The sequence below is a fragment of a genome, unplaced genomic scaffold (assembly GCF_019419815.1).
Source record: "Pyrus x bretschneideri cultivar Hongxiangsu unplaced genomic scaffold, Pyrus_bretschneideri_v1 Contig37, whole genome shotgun sequence".
Taxonomy (NCBI): domain Eukaryota; kingdom Viridiplantae; phylum Streptophyta; class Magnoliopsida; order Rosales; family Rosaceae; genus Pyrus; species Pyrus x bretschneideri.
In genome coordinates, this window is record NW_025999690.1 from 4,294,644 (window position 1) to 4,313,624 (window position 18,981).

General features: G+C 35.6%; 1 protein-coding gene across 1 annotated transcript; it reads right to left on the minus strand.

Annotated features, from left to right (window-relative positions):
• Positions 1 to 2,964: 2,964 nt before the first annotated feature.
• LOC103931737 (U1 small nuclear ribonucleoprotein A-like) lies at positions 2,965 to 6,689 on the minus strand. Its single transcript, XM_009341257.3, is given in 9 exon segments — positions 2,965 to 4,196; positions 4,421 to 4,503; positions 4,608 to 4,677; positions 4,773 to 4,864; positions 5,386 to 5,503; positions 5,629 to 5,741; positions 5,743 to 5,759; positions 6,063 to 6,138; positions 6,227 to 6,689. Coding segments are annotated over 9 exon segments (990 nt in total). The 5' UTR covers positions 6,551 to 6,689; the 3' UTR covers positions 2,965 to 4,099.
• Positions 6,690 to 18,981: the final 12,292 nt, after the last annotated feature.

Here is an 18,981-nt window from a genome sequence, read left to right on the forward strand (position 1 = left end):
GAGAATTGACAATTTTTTTTTTTTTTAATATTTTACCAACCATGTCTCAATTCCCCGTTCCCTGTTGTTACAAGGCAGAGGAATAAACATTGACAACACGACATTCGCATGCCTTGGATGTAAGCACACAATTTTACAATTTTGTGATTTGATAATTGGTTATGTCCTCGTTAAATAATAAAAAAGACTTTATTAGTTTTTAATTCATCGAAAGACACTTAACAAAAATATTTAATCATAAGGACAGAAGTCAACATTGAAATTGAAAATAATAAAAGATAAAATTAATAAAAAAAAACTCTTTTCATTATAATTCTTAAATTAATTGTCATTTATATACGTTAAAAATTTACACATAATAGAACAAAATACGATTACAGTGTATCATATACAGTCTAATATTAATGTGTTGTATATGACATATTTAATCACTTCTTTACTGAATAAACTGTCATTCGACCCCTTAAACTATTGTCCTAGTAATTACCTTGAACTATTTAAAATTAGCTAATTTACTCCCCACCATCAGATTCGATCAAGCTCCATCCACTTTGCAATTAAATAATAGTACGTGATCAGCACGTGATTCACTCTTGTGGATAAAATTGTGCCAGTACTGACGTAAGGTGAATGAAATTTTATCAAATCCGATCCAATAGTGAGAGGTAATTTGATAATTTCAAATAGTAAAAATCGACAAAAAAAATAACTAAGGTGTCAAATGACAATTTAACGTTAGACTAGCTCTAAAAAAAATGTCAAATTATAAGAGTCAAATTACAATTGATGACAAATTTGTCAAATGTTATTTTATTATTTAAATAAAACTTGAAATGATTGTAATTACTAAAAAAATATTGACACAAAATTTTTATTTATCGAAATGTTAGTCGAACAAATGACTTACCATTACAATGAAAATTAAAAATAAATTTGATACTGATGTCAATTTTAACTCTAAATTATAAAGTCTTCAAATTCAAGTCAGCAAATAACACTTCAATTGAATAGATTTTTCATACGTCAAATATACACAATAACATTTCATCAAAGATTTTTACGTCTTCTTTGAAAATACTCTTTTTTTTTTTTTTTTTTTTTTTTTTTGCAAAGGGCAATCTTTAAGCAGAGAATCCAGAGATGACATTACGCAATGTGAATAGAAGGCATGGAAGTTGCGACTGGAAGTGGACCCCGTCGTGTCCACGCGTGGAGTTCATATTTATATTAACTGAGAGCACACAGCCACGTCAATACTGTGAAACAACGACAGGAAGGGAGGGAGGCCCTACTTACTTACCACTCAATTCTGTGACATCTACCCCTTCCCCTTTTTGTCAACCTGTGACTTCTGACTTTCTCCAAAATAAATACATTTTATTTGTCAAAAATATAGATAAAAAAAAAAACTAATGAAAAAAATTTGAAAACTTTGAATTTTAACGATAACGATAAAATAAAGAGTAAAATAAATAGTATCAAGATTAATTTTTTAGTATAAAAATATAATTTTTTGTTAAAATAAATTGTACTGGAAACTTTTCGTTAAAGTTCCCTGTAAATAAGTGTAAAAGCTGGTGTGTGGGTTGGTAATTCGGCATTTTGGCAATGAAATAGTAAAGAATCAGCAACATTTATCGTTTATTTGGACCATTATCTGTACTACTTCTCTAATAAAGCATATCTCGTCAACACATGTGAATTCCATCTATATTAGATAGTACAAATAAATGATAAAAATAGCATTTTAAAATAATAAATAGTAAACTAGAAGGAAAAAAAACACCTTGTTAATGATAAATTTTACAGAAAAAACACTTGAAGAGTTTAAAACTTTAATGGGAGATCAGGCCTTTATTTGTCCACTCGTCATGCTCTTAATTCTGAGTTTGGGAAATTCATTTGTTACTAAATAGTTTGGGTTTGGTTTTTCTTCTTATATATTGAGTTTATAATGTTTTTTTATTTATGAATTATGATGTTATTCAGGTCTTATATGAAAAATAAATAAAAGAAGAAAAGTTGAAACTTTTCATTGTGATACATAATAGGACAAATAGAAAGAAGGGCGTACCAATAAAGCATGTGATGAATTCTTCCCTCATATGATTTTGGAACAATATCGTTTTCGTCCTTGTTGGAATAGGGAAAATATTTGGTCCCCGCTGCATCAAGAATGGTAAGCATTATCACCGCATAAATTGTCGTTGGATGACTATATTTCAAGATTTGTATAACAGATTAAATCACACTCATTCAAAAGCAGTTGATGCGATGGTAATGCTCACTACAAACCGACAAATGGTGAAATGAAATTAGGTGTTCCAACTTTCTACGAGATTTCTATGAAAGCAAATGGGGCAAAGTTGTATCGCACGGAATGCGACCCAGTTTTACAGTCAAAGCAATTTCTAATTAGAGTTTTATCGACGTTGATACCCAAGTCTTCAATGATAAAATGTTTGTTTTCCCATTAAATATTCGTAATCTCCCTTCTTGGTCGGGAAAAAATTTTGGACTGAGAAAAAGCAATACGAACCGATCAATTCAACTTTGATTTTTCCAAAAGAAAAAAGTCACTTAAAATAAAGGCATCTACTCTTTCTTGTGCACATCTAACAAACACATGCAGGACCAGCCGATAGCATGGACCAGGATCCAAGACCGTTAAATCTTTAGTCACTAGATTCTTAGTTAAAACTCTGACGGCTATAGATCTCCGTCGGGGACAAGGATTGTCTGCTCTCCTACTTCCAGTGCCCTCCCGTGCCCTACTGTTTTGTGTGGTCACGGTTAAACCACGTCAACATTTTATATTGTATTTTTTATAAAGATACTAAGACAAAAATGAATAGTAATATAAAATGTTGACATGGCTTAACCGTGACCACACAAACAAGAGGGCATGGGAGGGCAGACAATCCTTGTCCCTCGGTCCATGCTTTCGGTCAATCCATTCTAAAATTGGGAGCAAAAGAATATTCTTTCTTCTTTTCCTCTCAATGGAAATTTCCATCAAGTCTTCACAACTTATAACTCATTTCACTTATAAGTAATCAATGGCACTCAAGGACCAACGCATAGTTCGATCATATTTGCTTCAAACTTGTAATGTGCAAAATGTGTTTCCCCTCATCGATAAATGTCAAGATACCTACTAATCTCAAGACAGCTTAACCCGAGGCACAAGAAAACTTCATGCTGGATGTTAAAAACCTCAATAAGTGGTGACCGACAGTAACCTTTGCCTAGTGAAGTGAACATTACCTGAAACAAACGAGCAGCTGCAGACACCAGACCTCCTCAAATGTATAGTGCATTCTCATTTTGTATTGGAAAATCCTGTATATAAACCACACAGCATATATAATACCCAACGTCTTACTGAAAAGCCATGCTTCGAACATCTTGAATGGTAAAACTGCATGTCTAACTCCTCGCTTAAACGATGACTTATGGTTAGTCTAAGTTATTAGAATGTCGTGGGAATGGAAATGACAAAGGTGATGGAAAGGAAAACATGACAATTAATGGCATGTTTTCCTAAGTATCCACATCCGAATGAAAGTTATGCCATGAAACAGAACTGAGGAACACCTTCAGATGATTGGTTAAGATAATTGAATCTCAAAACCTATGTAAACAAAAAAGATGTAAAAGTGGCTAGATGTCTATGTGGACACCTTCCTAATTTCAACGTGCAACAATTTAATATAAAGCAAAAAAACACTCCAATCTAACAAATCTGCAGCCCCATGCACCACCCTACAGATGATAACCATATTACTGCCCCTAATATTGCATTAACAGATATACTGCTGAAATATGCATGTCACAAATACGGTATAAGATGATAACAATATTTGAGCCCCTAATATCCAGGCATTAACACATACTGCTGAAAATGCATGTCACAAACACGTTCTAACATGGCCAAATGGTATGTTCATGATGCCACTATGTGCATTCATTCACAGGAGGAGAGATGCTAATGCTGATGACGTGACTATGAAATGGATGCATGCAACAGCTGCAAGATGCATCCTATCATGTGGTTGTGTTTCTGTAGCATAAGGAACAGAGTACATCCCCTTTCAAGCTACTGGTATGTCATAGCCGGCGGAGCTCCATTAGCAGTAGGGACAGCACCAGGGTGGTTTCCATCCTTCCTTCTCCCAAATGGGTTCTTCGAATATGTATTTATAGTCAAGGAAAAACATATATTGCCAATCACAAAAGAAACATAAACAAGTCACAAGCGACGTATATAATTGTGGTGAGGTGGATTAAAAATTCAGAATATATATTTAAAAGTTATTTAGCACAAATTTTAACCTATGATTATTTATGGTTCAATAATATTAAGTTGTATAAACAACAAACTAAATATCAGCCATACAGAAAAATTCCAAAAGGATATTGTATTCTCATGCCTACAGAACCAGAACTGGGGATAACAGCACCCTGCAAAGCCTGGTGTACATTGGTGGCACTGTTCACATCCTGCATGGATTATACAGAAAATCCATTTAGAAAATAGAGAAAAGGGCATCCCAACATGAAAACGTCAATGAGCAGCGCATAACTACGAAATAAATATTACTTACTTCAAACTCAATGAAACAAACAGTATGCCTTTCTTGTCTTAGGACCTTCATTTGCTTAAATCCAGGTTGTCTGCATTACCAAAAATTCATGTTTAGCATGACATCTTTCTTATGAAACATAGAGAAGAAACAAATCCTAAGATAAGGGATGAGAGACATTCATACGAGCTGAAAAGGCCCCTCAATTCTTCCTCATTAATGCTCTCTCCCAGATTTCCAATAAATAAGGTATTGCATGGTGGGTTATCTTTAGTGTTCTGCAGGAAACAAGAACCATTGTAAAAAAGAACAAATTATAGGCTTCCTGCATCATGAACAACCAACATTTACATAGAATTTGGGCACTACGAAACAACAAATGTACAACAAACAGGAAGAAAGATAGTGGGGAACACAAACAAAAAAGCTACATCCACGGAAGAAAAAATTCTTTGAACTGTGAGCAGAATAAGTAAAAATGAATAACCAAGGTAATCTGCTTATTTAGTTTGGTATCATTTTACAGCTACACTTATGGTTTTTTTCTTCAATATATGATGTCTTCATTTATCTAAACAAGAGAAGAAGGGGCACGGGGGTTGTTTGACGAAGTAATAGCTAGACAAGCTATATCTCTTGATGAATATCAGTATCTCAACTCCCCACCCCACACACACACATCCCAATCCAAGGAAAAAAGGAAATTTGTGAATCAGTCTAAAGGTTCATGCGAACTCATCAATTAGCAAATGCAAACTTTTTACCCAACATTTTACGCACAGGAAGCATAGTGGATTACCAGAACAGGTACATAACTACTTGGTGCTGGTGCTGGTACAGGAGGAGGGTGCATTGGTATTGGAGGAACAGGATAACCACCATATGGATCATACGTAGGAGGTGGTGGAGCCATATACCTGGGCCACACAAGCAACACTCACATGAGAAAAAGTGATATATACAGAAGGGGAAACATATGCTCTACTGAACAGCAGAAACAACTAAATTTTATTTCGAAATTAGATGAGCAAAGTTTGATTACCCATGTGGCCCCCAAACAGGTGGAGGAGGAGGATGAAAAGGAGATGGACTACTATAACCAGCCTGTGAGTAGTCACCACAAGTTCGCAATCGTTTACTTTGATCATAAGCACCATGTATCAGCTACAATTCCTACAGTTTCCAACTCATATTAGTGAGTCACAAAATATTCAATCAAACTCTCTAGCTAACCAAAAAACATTGATATTACAATTCAAACCAACGTAGTGTGGTATGACAAACATAAGCAACAGAGCCGATATTTGCACATTCCCGAAAACAAGAAATTTCCTCGTATCCCGCTAACGAAATTGAAACTTTAAACCAAAGACACTGATTTCTCCACAATGTAGGTAATACTCTACGAACATACCGAAAACACTAAAACTCTCGATTCAAATTCAAAACAAAAACAAATTTGATCACCATCCTCACCTCTTTTAACAAAAAGATTCTTCTTCGCCAACTCCGTGTGCAGCACCGCCTTCGACTCCGAATCGAAAATCATACCCTAAACCCCAAATTCCAACAAAAGCTCAAAATTTCAACATAAAACTTAAAAATCAAAATTAAACAGTAAGAAATTATTCAAAGCTAACCTGAAGGGCGTCTTTGGCAGCAATGGCTTCCTGAGCAGTGGAAAAGAGAGCGAAACTCATAGGCTTCTCGCCTTTGTTGTTGACCTGCGAGGCCTCGTATCCCGGCAGCCATCTCAGGAGGTTCTGTATCTCTCTCTCCTTCACATCCTCTGGAAGACCAGTGATGAATATGGTGCGGACCTCTTCGGTAACGGCTCGGTTTGGGTTGTCGACGAGGTGGTGAGGAGGAGGAGCGATGGAGCCGACAGCCGGAGGAGGCGGATGAGGAGCGGCAGCTGCGGGAGGCCATTGCTGGTGGTGTGGGTGGATCCCAGCGCCGGCCATGTCGAATTGTACCCAAAAACCCTAGAGAGAGAGAGAGAAAAAGGGGGGGGGGGGGGTGAGGGAGGGAGAAAGTTGAGATTTTTCGGTGGTAAACGACGAGAGTTTGGATGGGATGTTGCCGCGAGCGATTGGGAATTTGCCGATTTGGGATTTGCGGGAAACTAAAACTATTTAGGATGCGGAGCCTCGGCTTCACTTGCCTAATCGTTGAATGTCTGTTGACACGTGGCTAAAATAAAACTTAATTAATTTCTCTTAACTTTTAGATATAGTACGATATGTATCACACTAAAAAAACTTCTCATCATCTTGAAAAGAGAATTACAATTCAATTACGATAAATTGATCCTTGCATTATTTGACCCAAAAAAAAAAAATGATCTTTGCATTACAAGGTTGGCTAATCTCTAACTTGATCAAGCCTACAACCACTAAAAGTATATCAAGTTGCTCATGGAAATATATTTTGAAGGTAAATCTTCAATGCAAGACCAATCACTGTGTTAATAATCGTATCATTAAGACTAGTCGTCATGTTACGCACGATTGATCATATTATGCACAATTTGGCAAGGTAAATATATTGTAGTAGCACCAATTCCTCAAGATTTTGCCACGAAAAGCCTGGAAGCCCAACTTAATTCAGCATATAGCTTACTTCCCTACCCGCCCCCCAAGACATTACCCAATGGATACCAAGCTTAAAAGAATTTTACTGGTGAACTTAATTAATCATAATTATATGCTAATTACTATCTAATTATTGAAACTGGTGCTAATTATTAAACCTCGAGCATTACTGTCTGCATGTACCAAAAGAAAATTGAAAAACTTCAATAAAATTACCATACTATTAAAAGTCATTTAATGTGGATGGTCACTCATCCCACTACCACTCTACAACTCATTCCACTACCACACTACAACTCATCCCGTTAGACAAACTCATCCCATTAAACTTTGTCTAACATTCAAGCTTTGCCTATAAAATAAAGGAGCAAATGAAGAAAGAAAAACAACATACAAAAGGAAGAGGAAAGAAAGAGATGAAATTATGGAGGAATGGAAAGAGAGAAAGAAGAGAGGAGGAAGAGATAGGAGGAGAGAGAGAGTTACTTTTATACTCCTATTATTTCAGATTATAAATGAAAGCACAACTGTTGCCCCGAGGACATACTTCAGTCACACTGACTGTAGAGGAAACTCGTAAATATTGTGGCTTATTTCATTTATTCCACTACACACATATTGCTAATTTTACAACACGTTATCAGTACGAGAAGCTCTTGTGCCAGTGGAAAGTACAACGCCACAAATCTAGTGAAGCACTACCTACCTTTTACCTCTGTGACCTGGAATCTCATAGATAAGAAAATCTTTTCATTTCATCTTCAAAATCTCTGTACTATTGATTTTCTTGAAGCAACTATATATCTTGTTGTATGACTGTATATCATCCTTTGCATAAAGCAAAAGGGTACAGACTCAAAATCCGTAGAAAACTTGACAGCCATGTAAACAGCCTCTGAACTCCAACTTGTTGACCTCGGATTGAAATACTTTCTTCTTGAAAGTTGTTCGTCCACCCAGTTCCTATAGCATATAAAATTTTCAGAAAATTCCAACGGTATGATCATCGCATATGTCTAAAACACCAACCCAGTTTCCAACTTACTAGAAAACTGGACAGCCATCTTATGAGTACCGAAACTCCTTTTTCAGTAGCTCAAATCGAAACTGTTTCTTCATGAAAGTTGTTTGGTATCCTCTTATCCATATCATATTAAAATTTGAGCTAAATCTAATGGTTTGATCTTCTTATAAGTTGCAGGCACTACTCTTGACTTCAAAACTTATGGGAACCGTTTCGACTCTTTTGAAACTCACCGGAGGAAGAACACAATTTGAGACTTATTGCTACTATCACTTCTTGGTTAACTAAAAGACTTAAAAGTAGCTAAAAAAGAGGGATGCTAGGGTTTTCTCTTTGGGGGTGGAGGCGTCATTGGCGCAAAATTGAGGCGATTTTTTATGGTTTGACCAAATTTTCCGTTCTTGCTTCTAGTCAAGCAGTGAATGATAATGTTACGCACGATTGATCATATTATGCACAATTTGGCAAGGTAAATATATTGTAGTAGCACCAATTCCTCAAGATTTTGCCACGACTAAAGCCTAGAAGCCCAACTTAATTCAGCATATAGCTTACTTCCCTACCCGCCCCCCCCCCCCAACACAAACCAAAACAAGACATTACCCAATGGATACCAAGCTTATTTTACTAGTGAACTTAATTAATCATAATTATATGCTAATTACTATCTAATTATTGAAACTGGTGCTAATTATTAAACCTCGAGCATTACTGTCTGCATGTACCAAAAGAAAATTGAAAAACTTCAATAAAATTACCATACTATTAAAAGTCATTTAATGTGGATGGTCACTCATCCCACTACCACTCTACAACTCATTCCACTACCACACTACAACTCATCCCGTTAGACAAACTCATCCCATTAAACTTTGTCTAACATTCAAGCTTTGCCTATAAACTAAAGGAGCAAATGAAGAAAGAAAAACAACATACAAAAGGAAAAGGAAAGAAAGAGATGAAATTATGGAGGAATGGAAAGAGAGAAAGAAGAGAGGAGGAAGAGATAGGAGGAGAGAGAGAGAGTTACTTTTATACTCCTATTATTTCAGATTATAAATGAAAGCACCACTGTTGCCCCGAGGACATACTTCAGTCACACTGACTGTAGAGGAAACTCGTAAATATTGTGGCTTATTTCATTTATTCCACTACACACATATTGCTAATTTTACAACACGTTATCAGTACGAGAAGCTCTTGTGCCAGTGGAAAGTACAACGCCACAAATCTAGTGAAGCATTACCTACCTTTTACCTCTGTGACCTGGAATCTCATAGATAAGAAAATCTTTTCATTTCATCTTCAAAATCTCTGTACTATTGATTTTCTTGAAGCAACTATATGTCTTGTTGTATGACTGTATATCATCCTTTGCATAAAGCAAAAGGGTACAGACTCAAAATCCGTAGAAAACTTGACAGCCATGTAAACAGCCTCTGAACTCCAACTTGTTGACCTCGGATTGAAATACTTTCTTCTTGAAAGTTGTTCGTCCACCCAGTTCCTATAGCATATAAAATTTTCAGAAAATTCCAACGGTATGATCATCGCATATGTCTAAAACACCAACCCAGTTTCCAATTCAGTAGAAAACTGGACAGCCATCTTATGAGTACCGAAACTCCTTTTTCAGTAGCTCAAATCGAAACTGTTTCTTCATGAAAGTTGTTTGGTATCCTCTTATCCATATCATATTAAAATTTGAGCTAAATCTAATAGTTTGATCTTCTTATAAGTTGCAGGCACTACTCTTGACTTCAAAACTTATGGGAACCGTTTCGACTCTTTCGAAACTCACCGGAGGAAGAACACAATTTGAGACTTATTGCTACTATCACTTCTTGGTTAACTAAAAGACTTAAAAGTAGCTAAAAAAGAGGGATGCTAGGGTTTTCTCTTTGGGGGTGGAGGCGTCATCGGCGCAAAATTGAGGCGATTTTTTATGGTTTGACCAAATTTTCCGTTCTTGCTTCTAGTCAAGGAGTGAATGATAATGTTACGCACGATTGATCATATTATGCACAATTTGGCAAGGTAAATATATTGTAGTAGCACCAATTCCTCAAGATTTTGCCACGACTAAAGCCTGGAAGCCCAACTTAATTCAGCATATAGCTTACTTCCCTACCCGCCCCCCAAGACATTACCCAATGGATACCAAGCTTAAAAGAATTTTACTAGTGAACTTAATTAATCATAATTATATGCTAATTACTATCTAATTATTGAAACTGGTGCTAATTATTAAACCTCGAGCATTACTGTCTGCATGTACCAAAAGAAAATTGAAAAACTTCAATAAAATTACCATACTATTAAAAGTCATTTAATGTGGATGGTCACTCATCCCACTACCACTCTACAACTCATTCCACTACCACACTACAACTCATCCCGTTAGACAAACTCATCCCATTAAACTTTGTCTAACATTCAAGCTTTGCCTATAAACTAAAGGAGCAAATGAAGAAAGAAAAACAACATACAAAAGGAAGAGGAAAGAAAGAGATGAAATTATGGAGGAATGGAAAGAGAGAAAGAAGAGAGGAGGAAGAGATAGGAGGAGAGAGAGAGAGTTACTTTTATACTCCTATTATTTCAGATTATAAATGAAAGCACAACTGTTGCCCCGAGGACATACTTCAGTCACACTGACTGTAGAGGAAACTCGTAAATATTGTGGCTTATTTCATTTATTCCACTACACACATATTGCTAATTTTACAACACGTTATCAGTACGAGAAGCTCTTGTGCCAGTGGAAAGTACAACGCCACAAATCTAGTGAAGCATTACCTACCTTTTACCTCTGTGACCTGGAATCTCATAGATAAGAAAATCTTTTCATTTCATCTTCAAAATCTCTGTACTATTGATTTTCTTGAAGCAACTATATATCTTGTTGTATGACTGTATATCATCTTTTGCATAAAGCAAAAGGGTACAGACTCAAAATCCGTAGAAAACTTGACAGCCATGTAAACAGCCTCTGAACTCCAACTTGTTGACCTCGGATTGAAATACTTTCTTCTTGAAAGTTGTTCGTCCACCCAGTTCCTATAGCATATAAAATTTTCAGAAAATTCCAACGGTATGATCATCGCATATGTCTAAAACACCAACCCAGTTTCCAATTCAGTAGAAAACTGGACAGCCATCTTATGAGTACCGAAACTCCTTTTTCAGTAGCTCAAATCGAAACTGTTTCTTCATGAAAGTTGTTTGGTATCCTCTTATCCATATCATATTAAAATTTGAGCTAAATCTAATAGTTTGATCTTCTTATAAGTTGCAGGCACTACTCTTGACTTCAAAACTTATGGGAACCGTTTCGACTCTTTCGAAACTCACCGGAGGAAGAACACAATTTGAGACTTATTGCTACTATCACTTCTTGGTTAACTAAAAGACTTAAAAGTAGCTAAAAAAGAGGGATGCTAGGGTTTTCTCTTTGGGGGTGGAGGCGTCATCGGCGCAAAATTGAGGCGATTTTTTATGGTTTGACCAAATTTTCCGTTCTTGCTTCTAGTCAAGGAGTGAATGATAATGTTCATAAGAAAATTGATGGGATGGGTAAGTTCTGGTTTGTTAATTTTAGAGGCTTATTTTCACTCTTAATTGAGTTTCTTGAGCTTAGTTGCTTAATCTCTTGCAAATTTTTGGGATTATTACTTGGTTTGATGTTAATTAGATGCGAGGAGTATGTGGTAGAAGGTAATTTGGGAAAAACTAATTTTTGTAGGGTAAAAAGTTGTGCAATCAGGGAGTGGTGGCTTAAGAACCAATCTAAATTTTGCTCAAAGAATTGGCATTTCGTAATTATACGTTGGCAAGATGGAAAGAAGCTAATTATTCTTCAAAGTCTTCTTGTGATTTTTGACAATAATGGGCATGTAAGTGCTCCCTTAAACATTCCTTGACCTTTCTTCTCACTACCTTCGGTCATCGGTTCTCCCCCTGCTGCTTATGTTTTTTATCTGCAATTCCTCTTTTTCCCGAGCTATTTCTATGTCTTGGGGGGTCTTAGAGCTTATTGGTTTTCTGTCGTTTGTGGTTGTGGTTTTTGGGAGTACTTTGGTTTTTGCTTTTATGCTTTTTGCCTATAGTTTCTTTGCCTTCATTTCCATTTTCATGGCTTTTGGGGTTTATAGGTTTTAGGCTTCTTTTGTTGGTGTAGTGATTAAGGGTAGTTGACTGAGTTTTATATTTCATTTGTGGGGCTTGTGTTCAAGTTTTTGTTCGGGGCCTTCTCTTATTTTGATTGGGTCTTCTCCTTCCTTTGTTGTTACTTTGATTATGGGTTTGATTTCTTAGGTGAAGGCAATAGTTGTTGGTACACTGAGAGCTCCCTGCAAGGTCACTGTCATCATATTGGGAAGTTTTTGTCCAGTGTCTCTTTCCATTATGGCAACTTTTGTCGCAAAGTCTTTACCTGTAGATGGGACAAGCTCCTGAAAGATTTTAATCTAGGTTGCTGTGGTGAGATCCATGACCAAGATTGCAACAGTAGATGTTTGCAGCCTTGAAGGTTTGATGCAAGAACCTGACATTATGAAAATAAGATTCAATTTTCATGGGATGTTTAAGGTAATGGTGAGGAATCTGGTACATGAACTTAGGGTAAACTCTGTGAATTGTAGCTACTCTGGGTTCATAAACTCCATCTCTAATCTTTTTATCTTTAGACAAAATGAGGATGGATAGTTATTTCTAGTATTGATTTTATTAACTCTATGTTTTATGATGATGAGTTATTTATCTTGCCATGTGAGAATAATCTTGTTTGTGATTATAAAAGTGTGAATTTTGATTTCTTTGATGTTATGAATGATCTTGCTTTATACCTAGTTGTTGATATGTCAAATATGAAAAGTGAGGAGGCTGAAACTAGGGAGAACACTAGAATTATGGTTTCTGCTTTTCTTAATGCAGAGGTTGGCTCTGTGAGTGCGAGACCCGAAATAGGAATGATGAGTCCAAAAAAAGAGTTTATGAGGAGGATGCTGTTAAACCTAGGCCTAGTGGTGGCGCCCCTCGTGCCACTGTTATGATGATGAGTCCGAGAAAGAGAATCCGTGAGGAAATTGCAAGTATGGAAGAGTTTAGTTATATTGAAGAATTAGATTGATGAAGTGGCTTGCGTGGAACTATAGGGGTGGAGAAAGGAATTTCCTAGGTAATTTTAATTTTATTTGTAGTTTAGCTAAGTTGGACCTTTTTTGCTTGATAGAGATTAAGGTGGTTGTTCATAAGGTCCCTAGGAACTTTTATTCCAAGTATTTTGACAATATTTTTTGCTGTGATCTAATTGGCCGATCTATGGGCCTCTGCTTATGTTGGAATAGCACAAAGGTTTTTGTTAGTATAATTTCTTCCTCTTTGAGATATATCCATTGTTCTATGAAGGACTTAGTTACTAATTTAGAGCAATTAGTTATTTTCATTTATGGCTTTCTCCAAAAAACATATGCAGTGTGACCTATAGGAGGAGGTCCTCAAGTTAGATCTAATTAATAGTCCTTGGTGCTTAGTTGGAGATTTTAACAATATTATTGATCTTTCAGAGAAGGTTGGAGGTAATCAAAGCCATACCACAGACATGAACAATTTAATCAATTTTCTTAATCGTGGCAAGCTTTTGTCTTTAAATGTGTCTAGAGTTCCTTTTACTTGGACTAATTGTCATACAAATCATAAGGTTGTTTTCGAGAGATTGGATAGGATGGTGGCCAACCCTTTATGGTTAAATATGTTCCCTACTTATCATTTGCATAACTATCCTATTTTTGGTTATGATCATTGTCCTATCTTATTATCTCTACGTTCTAGTGAGGAGACGAATAACTACTTCTCGTTTAAATTTGAGGCTATGTGGCTTAGTTATCCTCAGTTTAAAATGTTTGTGCAAAATCTTGGCATTGTGACCCTATTATAATCCTAAAGATAAATCTAGAGTGTGATGGTAAGTTTAAATTTCTAGTTTGTAAATGGAACAAGGACACTTTTGGCAATTTAAAGGAGAAAAAGAAAGAATTGTTAAATGAAATTGATGAGCTTCAAAAGAAAATTATGAGTAACAACTCTATTGATTTGATGATGGAAAAATCTCTTCGAGATGAATTGAATCATGTGTTACCTTGTGAAGAAATCATGTGGGCTCAGAGAGCTAAAACTAATTGGCTGCAACTTGGGGATAAAAATACTAAATTTTTTCAAACGGTGGCTACTATTCGTAAGAAAATGAATGAAATTACAAAAGTCAAAGATGAAAATGGTTTTTGGTGGTATGTAGGTCAAGGCCTCGAACATTTTTTGTGCACGATTTTAAAAAACGATTTTCCTATGACAGTCCTCCATCGGGTGATGAACTATGTAATTTTGCAGATATCATTCAACCATGTATTGCTAATCATCATAATGAAAGTTTGTTATCTCTTGTTACAGATGAGGAAATTTGGGATGCGGTGAGTAGTATTGGAGCTCTTAAAGCTCCAGGTCCTAATTGTTTGAGTGCGGCCTTTTTTTAGGGTTGTTAGGACCAAATTAGGGACTCTATTTCCTGCTTGGTCAAAGAATTTTTCCTAATGGTTCTAGCTTAAGACTCATTAATCATACTAACATTGCTTTAGTTCCTAAAATAGATAATCCGGAAATTGTTAATAACTATAGACCTATTAGTTTGTATAATGTTAGTTATAAAATTATCACAAAAATCATCGTTAAGAGACTAAAACCTTTGTTAGATCTTTGCATCTCTCAAAATCAAGGTACTTTTGCTTCAGGTAGAGCCATTCAGGATAATATTCTTATTGCTCACGAAATGTTTGCTGGTTTTAATAGGATGAAAGGGAGAACTAAAGCTGGATATGGAAAAGGCTTATGATTACTTAAACTGGGATTACATTCGGTATGTTCTGCTTAGATTTGGTTTTGATAGTCGTTGGGTTGATTTAATTATGGAATGTATTACTTCTCCTTCATTCTCTATGCTTATAAATGGGCGACCTTATGGTTATTTTTATCCAAAGTAAGGAATTAGACAAGGGAACCCATTGTCCCCTTTTATTTTCATTATTTATATGGAACCATTAATTAGACACCTCAATACCCTAACAAATAATCCGAAGTCTCATATTGGCATTTTATCCTCACCTAGAGAATTTAAAATCTCAAATCTTGTGTGTTGCTGATGACTGTCTCCTGGTTGCTAAGGCCACAAGGAGGGATGTGAGGAATATTCTTCAAATCCTTAATATGTTTTCTAAAGCGGCGGGCCAACAAATAAATTTTCATAAGTCGTCCTTGTATTTTTCCAAGAATACAACTTCTCCAACTAGAATTGATACTGTTAATATTTTACATATTCAACATAAAACTACTATTGGTAAGTATCTAGGAATTCATAATATTGTTTTTTGGAAAGACCAAGTTAATGGCAATGAGTTACTTAAGAGGGTTAAGCAAAAACTAGCCGGTTGGAAAGCAAACACTATTTCGAGAGCGGGGAGGCTTACTTTAATTAACTCTAATCTAACAGGTATGCCTAATCATGTCATGTCTTGTTTTAAGTGTCCTGATAAGATTGTCAATAAGCTTAATAAAGAGTGTAGGGATTTTTTTAGGGGTAGTGACAAGAAAATCTTTCCAGTGGCTTGGGATACGATCTGTGCTCCTAAGAAAATGGGAGGTTTGGAAGTTAGAAGATTGGATCATTTCAATAATGCTTGTCTCGCTAAATTGGGCTGGAAGGTAATGACCAAGGAGGATAACTGGTGGGTTAAGTCAGTAAAGAGTAAGTATCTTAGAAAAGAAAGATTTCTAGATAATAAAATTAGATAGAATCATTCTTTTGCTTGGAAATGTATCTTGAAAAGTATGGATGTTATTCTTAAGGGTATGAGATGGAGAGTGGGTAATGGTAAGGACATTTTATTCTGATCCCATAATTAGGTTTTTCCTTACCCGTTGTTCCATTTTTTTTACCCAATATTGACAACCAAAACATTAATTGGGACTTAAAAGTTAGTGAATTTATTGATAACTATTGTTGGGATAAGAGAAAGCTTTCACAAGTGGTTAGCAATGAAATTGTGAGGAAAATTTGTAATATTACAATTCCCTTGCAGGATTCCAAAGATATGCTTGTTTGGGGTCCAAATACAAATGGTAAGTTCTTTGTTAAATCAACCACTTGGATAAAAAAAAAAAAGGGACATTGCCTAAATGTACAAAGTATAAGTTAATTAATAAGATAATAAGATGTGGAAACTTAATATTCCTTCTAAAGTTAAGATGTTTGCATGGTTGTTCATTCGTAATAGACTTCAAACTAGAAAACGATTAAGTCATATTGTAAGTAATAGTGATAAGATGTGTCATTTTTGTAATTCCGTAGATGAGGACCAAATGCATTTCTTTTTTAATTGTGCTGTCACTAAATTGATTTGGGACCTTTGTTCGATTGGCTAAATTCTTTAAAGTATGTTGATAAGGAAGTTCCTAGTGATTTGAGCTTGTGTTTGCTTCTTTGTTCGCAAATTTGGAATGATCGTAATAATATGGTGTTCAGAAATGTTTTGCCCATCCATGCAAGATCTAAGTTATTGGCTATATCTATGGGTGAGCGATATCTTAAAGCCAATGGTAAAGGTTTGAGAAGAAATAGTGATGATATTTCCACAATTGTTAAATAGCATCCGCTGAATAAGAGTTTTGTTAAGTTAAATTTTGACAGTTCAGTGGCTGGGGACAAGGCGGCGGCGAGATTTATCTTAAGGAATTATAATGGGCAGTTTATTAGAGGTGGCATCTTGAATCTGGATGGTGCTACTACTTCTAAAGTGGAGAATAGGGCTCTCAAAGAGGGCCTTCTTTTTGCTCAAAGGAAGGGCTATACTAAGATTATGGTTGAAGGTGACTTCAGTTGGTCATTTAGTCAGTGTTGGACCGAGGTGCAACGCCATGGAATCTGGTTCCTATTATTGAAGATATCAAGTGGACGGCGACCAGTTTTGATTGCATTGACTAGAAACATATTTTTAGAGAGGCTAATTTTGTGGCGAATGCCTTCGCTCGCCAAGCCCTTCTTATTACTGATTATCATATTTGGGACCATTGTATTCCTTCATTTGCTTTTCATGCTTTTCAGTGTGATTTTGTAAGGAACAATTGTACTCGAGGGTTTTCTCTTTAATATATTTTCTTGTTTCTAAAAAAAAAAAAAAAAGAAATAAAAAAAGTCATTGTCACTAGCTTTATTATTTAAAGCAATTTATTTACCGTGACTAGAATTACCGCTTATTGCTTTAATTTATTTGTTATACTTTTTTTGTTATGACGAGTATATACAAGACTCGAAGTTCCTTGATTAGATCACAGCTTGCAGTTTCTTAATCCTCATCATATAAAATGATTGAACCCGAAGTTCTATCATGTAAAAAGATTGGACCTAAACTTCCTTGATCATCATTATATAAAAAGACTAGGCATGAAGTTCTTTGATCCTCAAGATCGAACATTGAGTTCCTTGATGAGTACAGTAAGTTGAAGTGCCGTAGTGCCACAGTGCCACAACTTAATTATAATAAAGGTCATAAGACTCTCAGTCCACAGACTATTAAATAAGGACCAGAAGTTCCTTGATTCATGTAAATACTGATATAATCCATGTATATTTGCTGGAGAGTTTACATCTCAAATTTTTTATGATTATTGCATGTCACTGGGCATTGATGTTGAACACCATGTTCCTTATGTTTATACTCAAAATAATTTGGCAGAGGCATTTATTAAGCAGATAAAATTGATTACTTGCGCTTTACTCATGAAAACGAAATTGTTAGTTTCTACATGGGGACATACCATTTTACATGATGCATAATTAGTTCGATTGAGACCTGTTACTAACCATTAATACTTCTCAGTACAACTAGTATTTGGGCATCAGCCAAACATTAGACATTTACGAGTTTTTTGTTGTGTTTTCTATATGCTTATTGCACTGCCGCAACGTACTAAAATGAGGCCTCAACACAAACTGAGAATTTTTGTTGGATTTGATTCACCATCTATCATTTAATATTTAGAACCCTTGACTGGGGATATGTTTACCACGCGGTTTGCAGACTGTCATTTTTATAAGACAGTTTTCCCGCTGTTTGGAGGAGAACATACCGTTCCAGAAGAATGACAAGAATTGTCTTGGGATGTACCTACTTTGTCTTATTTTTATTCACAAAGCAATCAATGTGAAAATGAAGTGAGAATAATTGTTCATCTTCAAAGTATTGTCAATCAAATGCTAGATGCATTTAATGATGCAACGAAGTGATAAAATCACATATACTAGCTGCAAATGTGCCTGCAAGAATTGATGTCCCTGTTGGACAAAATAATGTGGCAACAAATGATTTATCTGTTGCACACATGAAGCGTGACAGACCCTCAAACTCAAAAGATTCAATCCTTCGAAAGAAAAAGAATATGACAGTACTAAACTATTGCATTTCCAAAGCATAACAATCGCCGCATAGATACACATCCCAGAAAGACAATCCATGAACATGAGAATTTTGATGTCTCATGCATTATATACGAAGGATTGTGAGTTGCCCAGATCATATCTCCGTTAGTAAATTCCCTTAAGTATACATGGGAGAAAGTTGCTATGTATAAATTTCAAAGGATAATTGGTCATGAAGTGTAAAAAGTCTTTGAAGGATTTAAATTGCTTGAAGAAAGTCTTGGAAGGGTAAAACATAAATTATGTACTCAA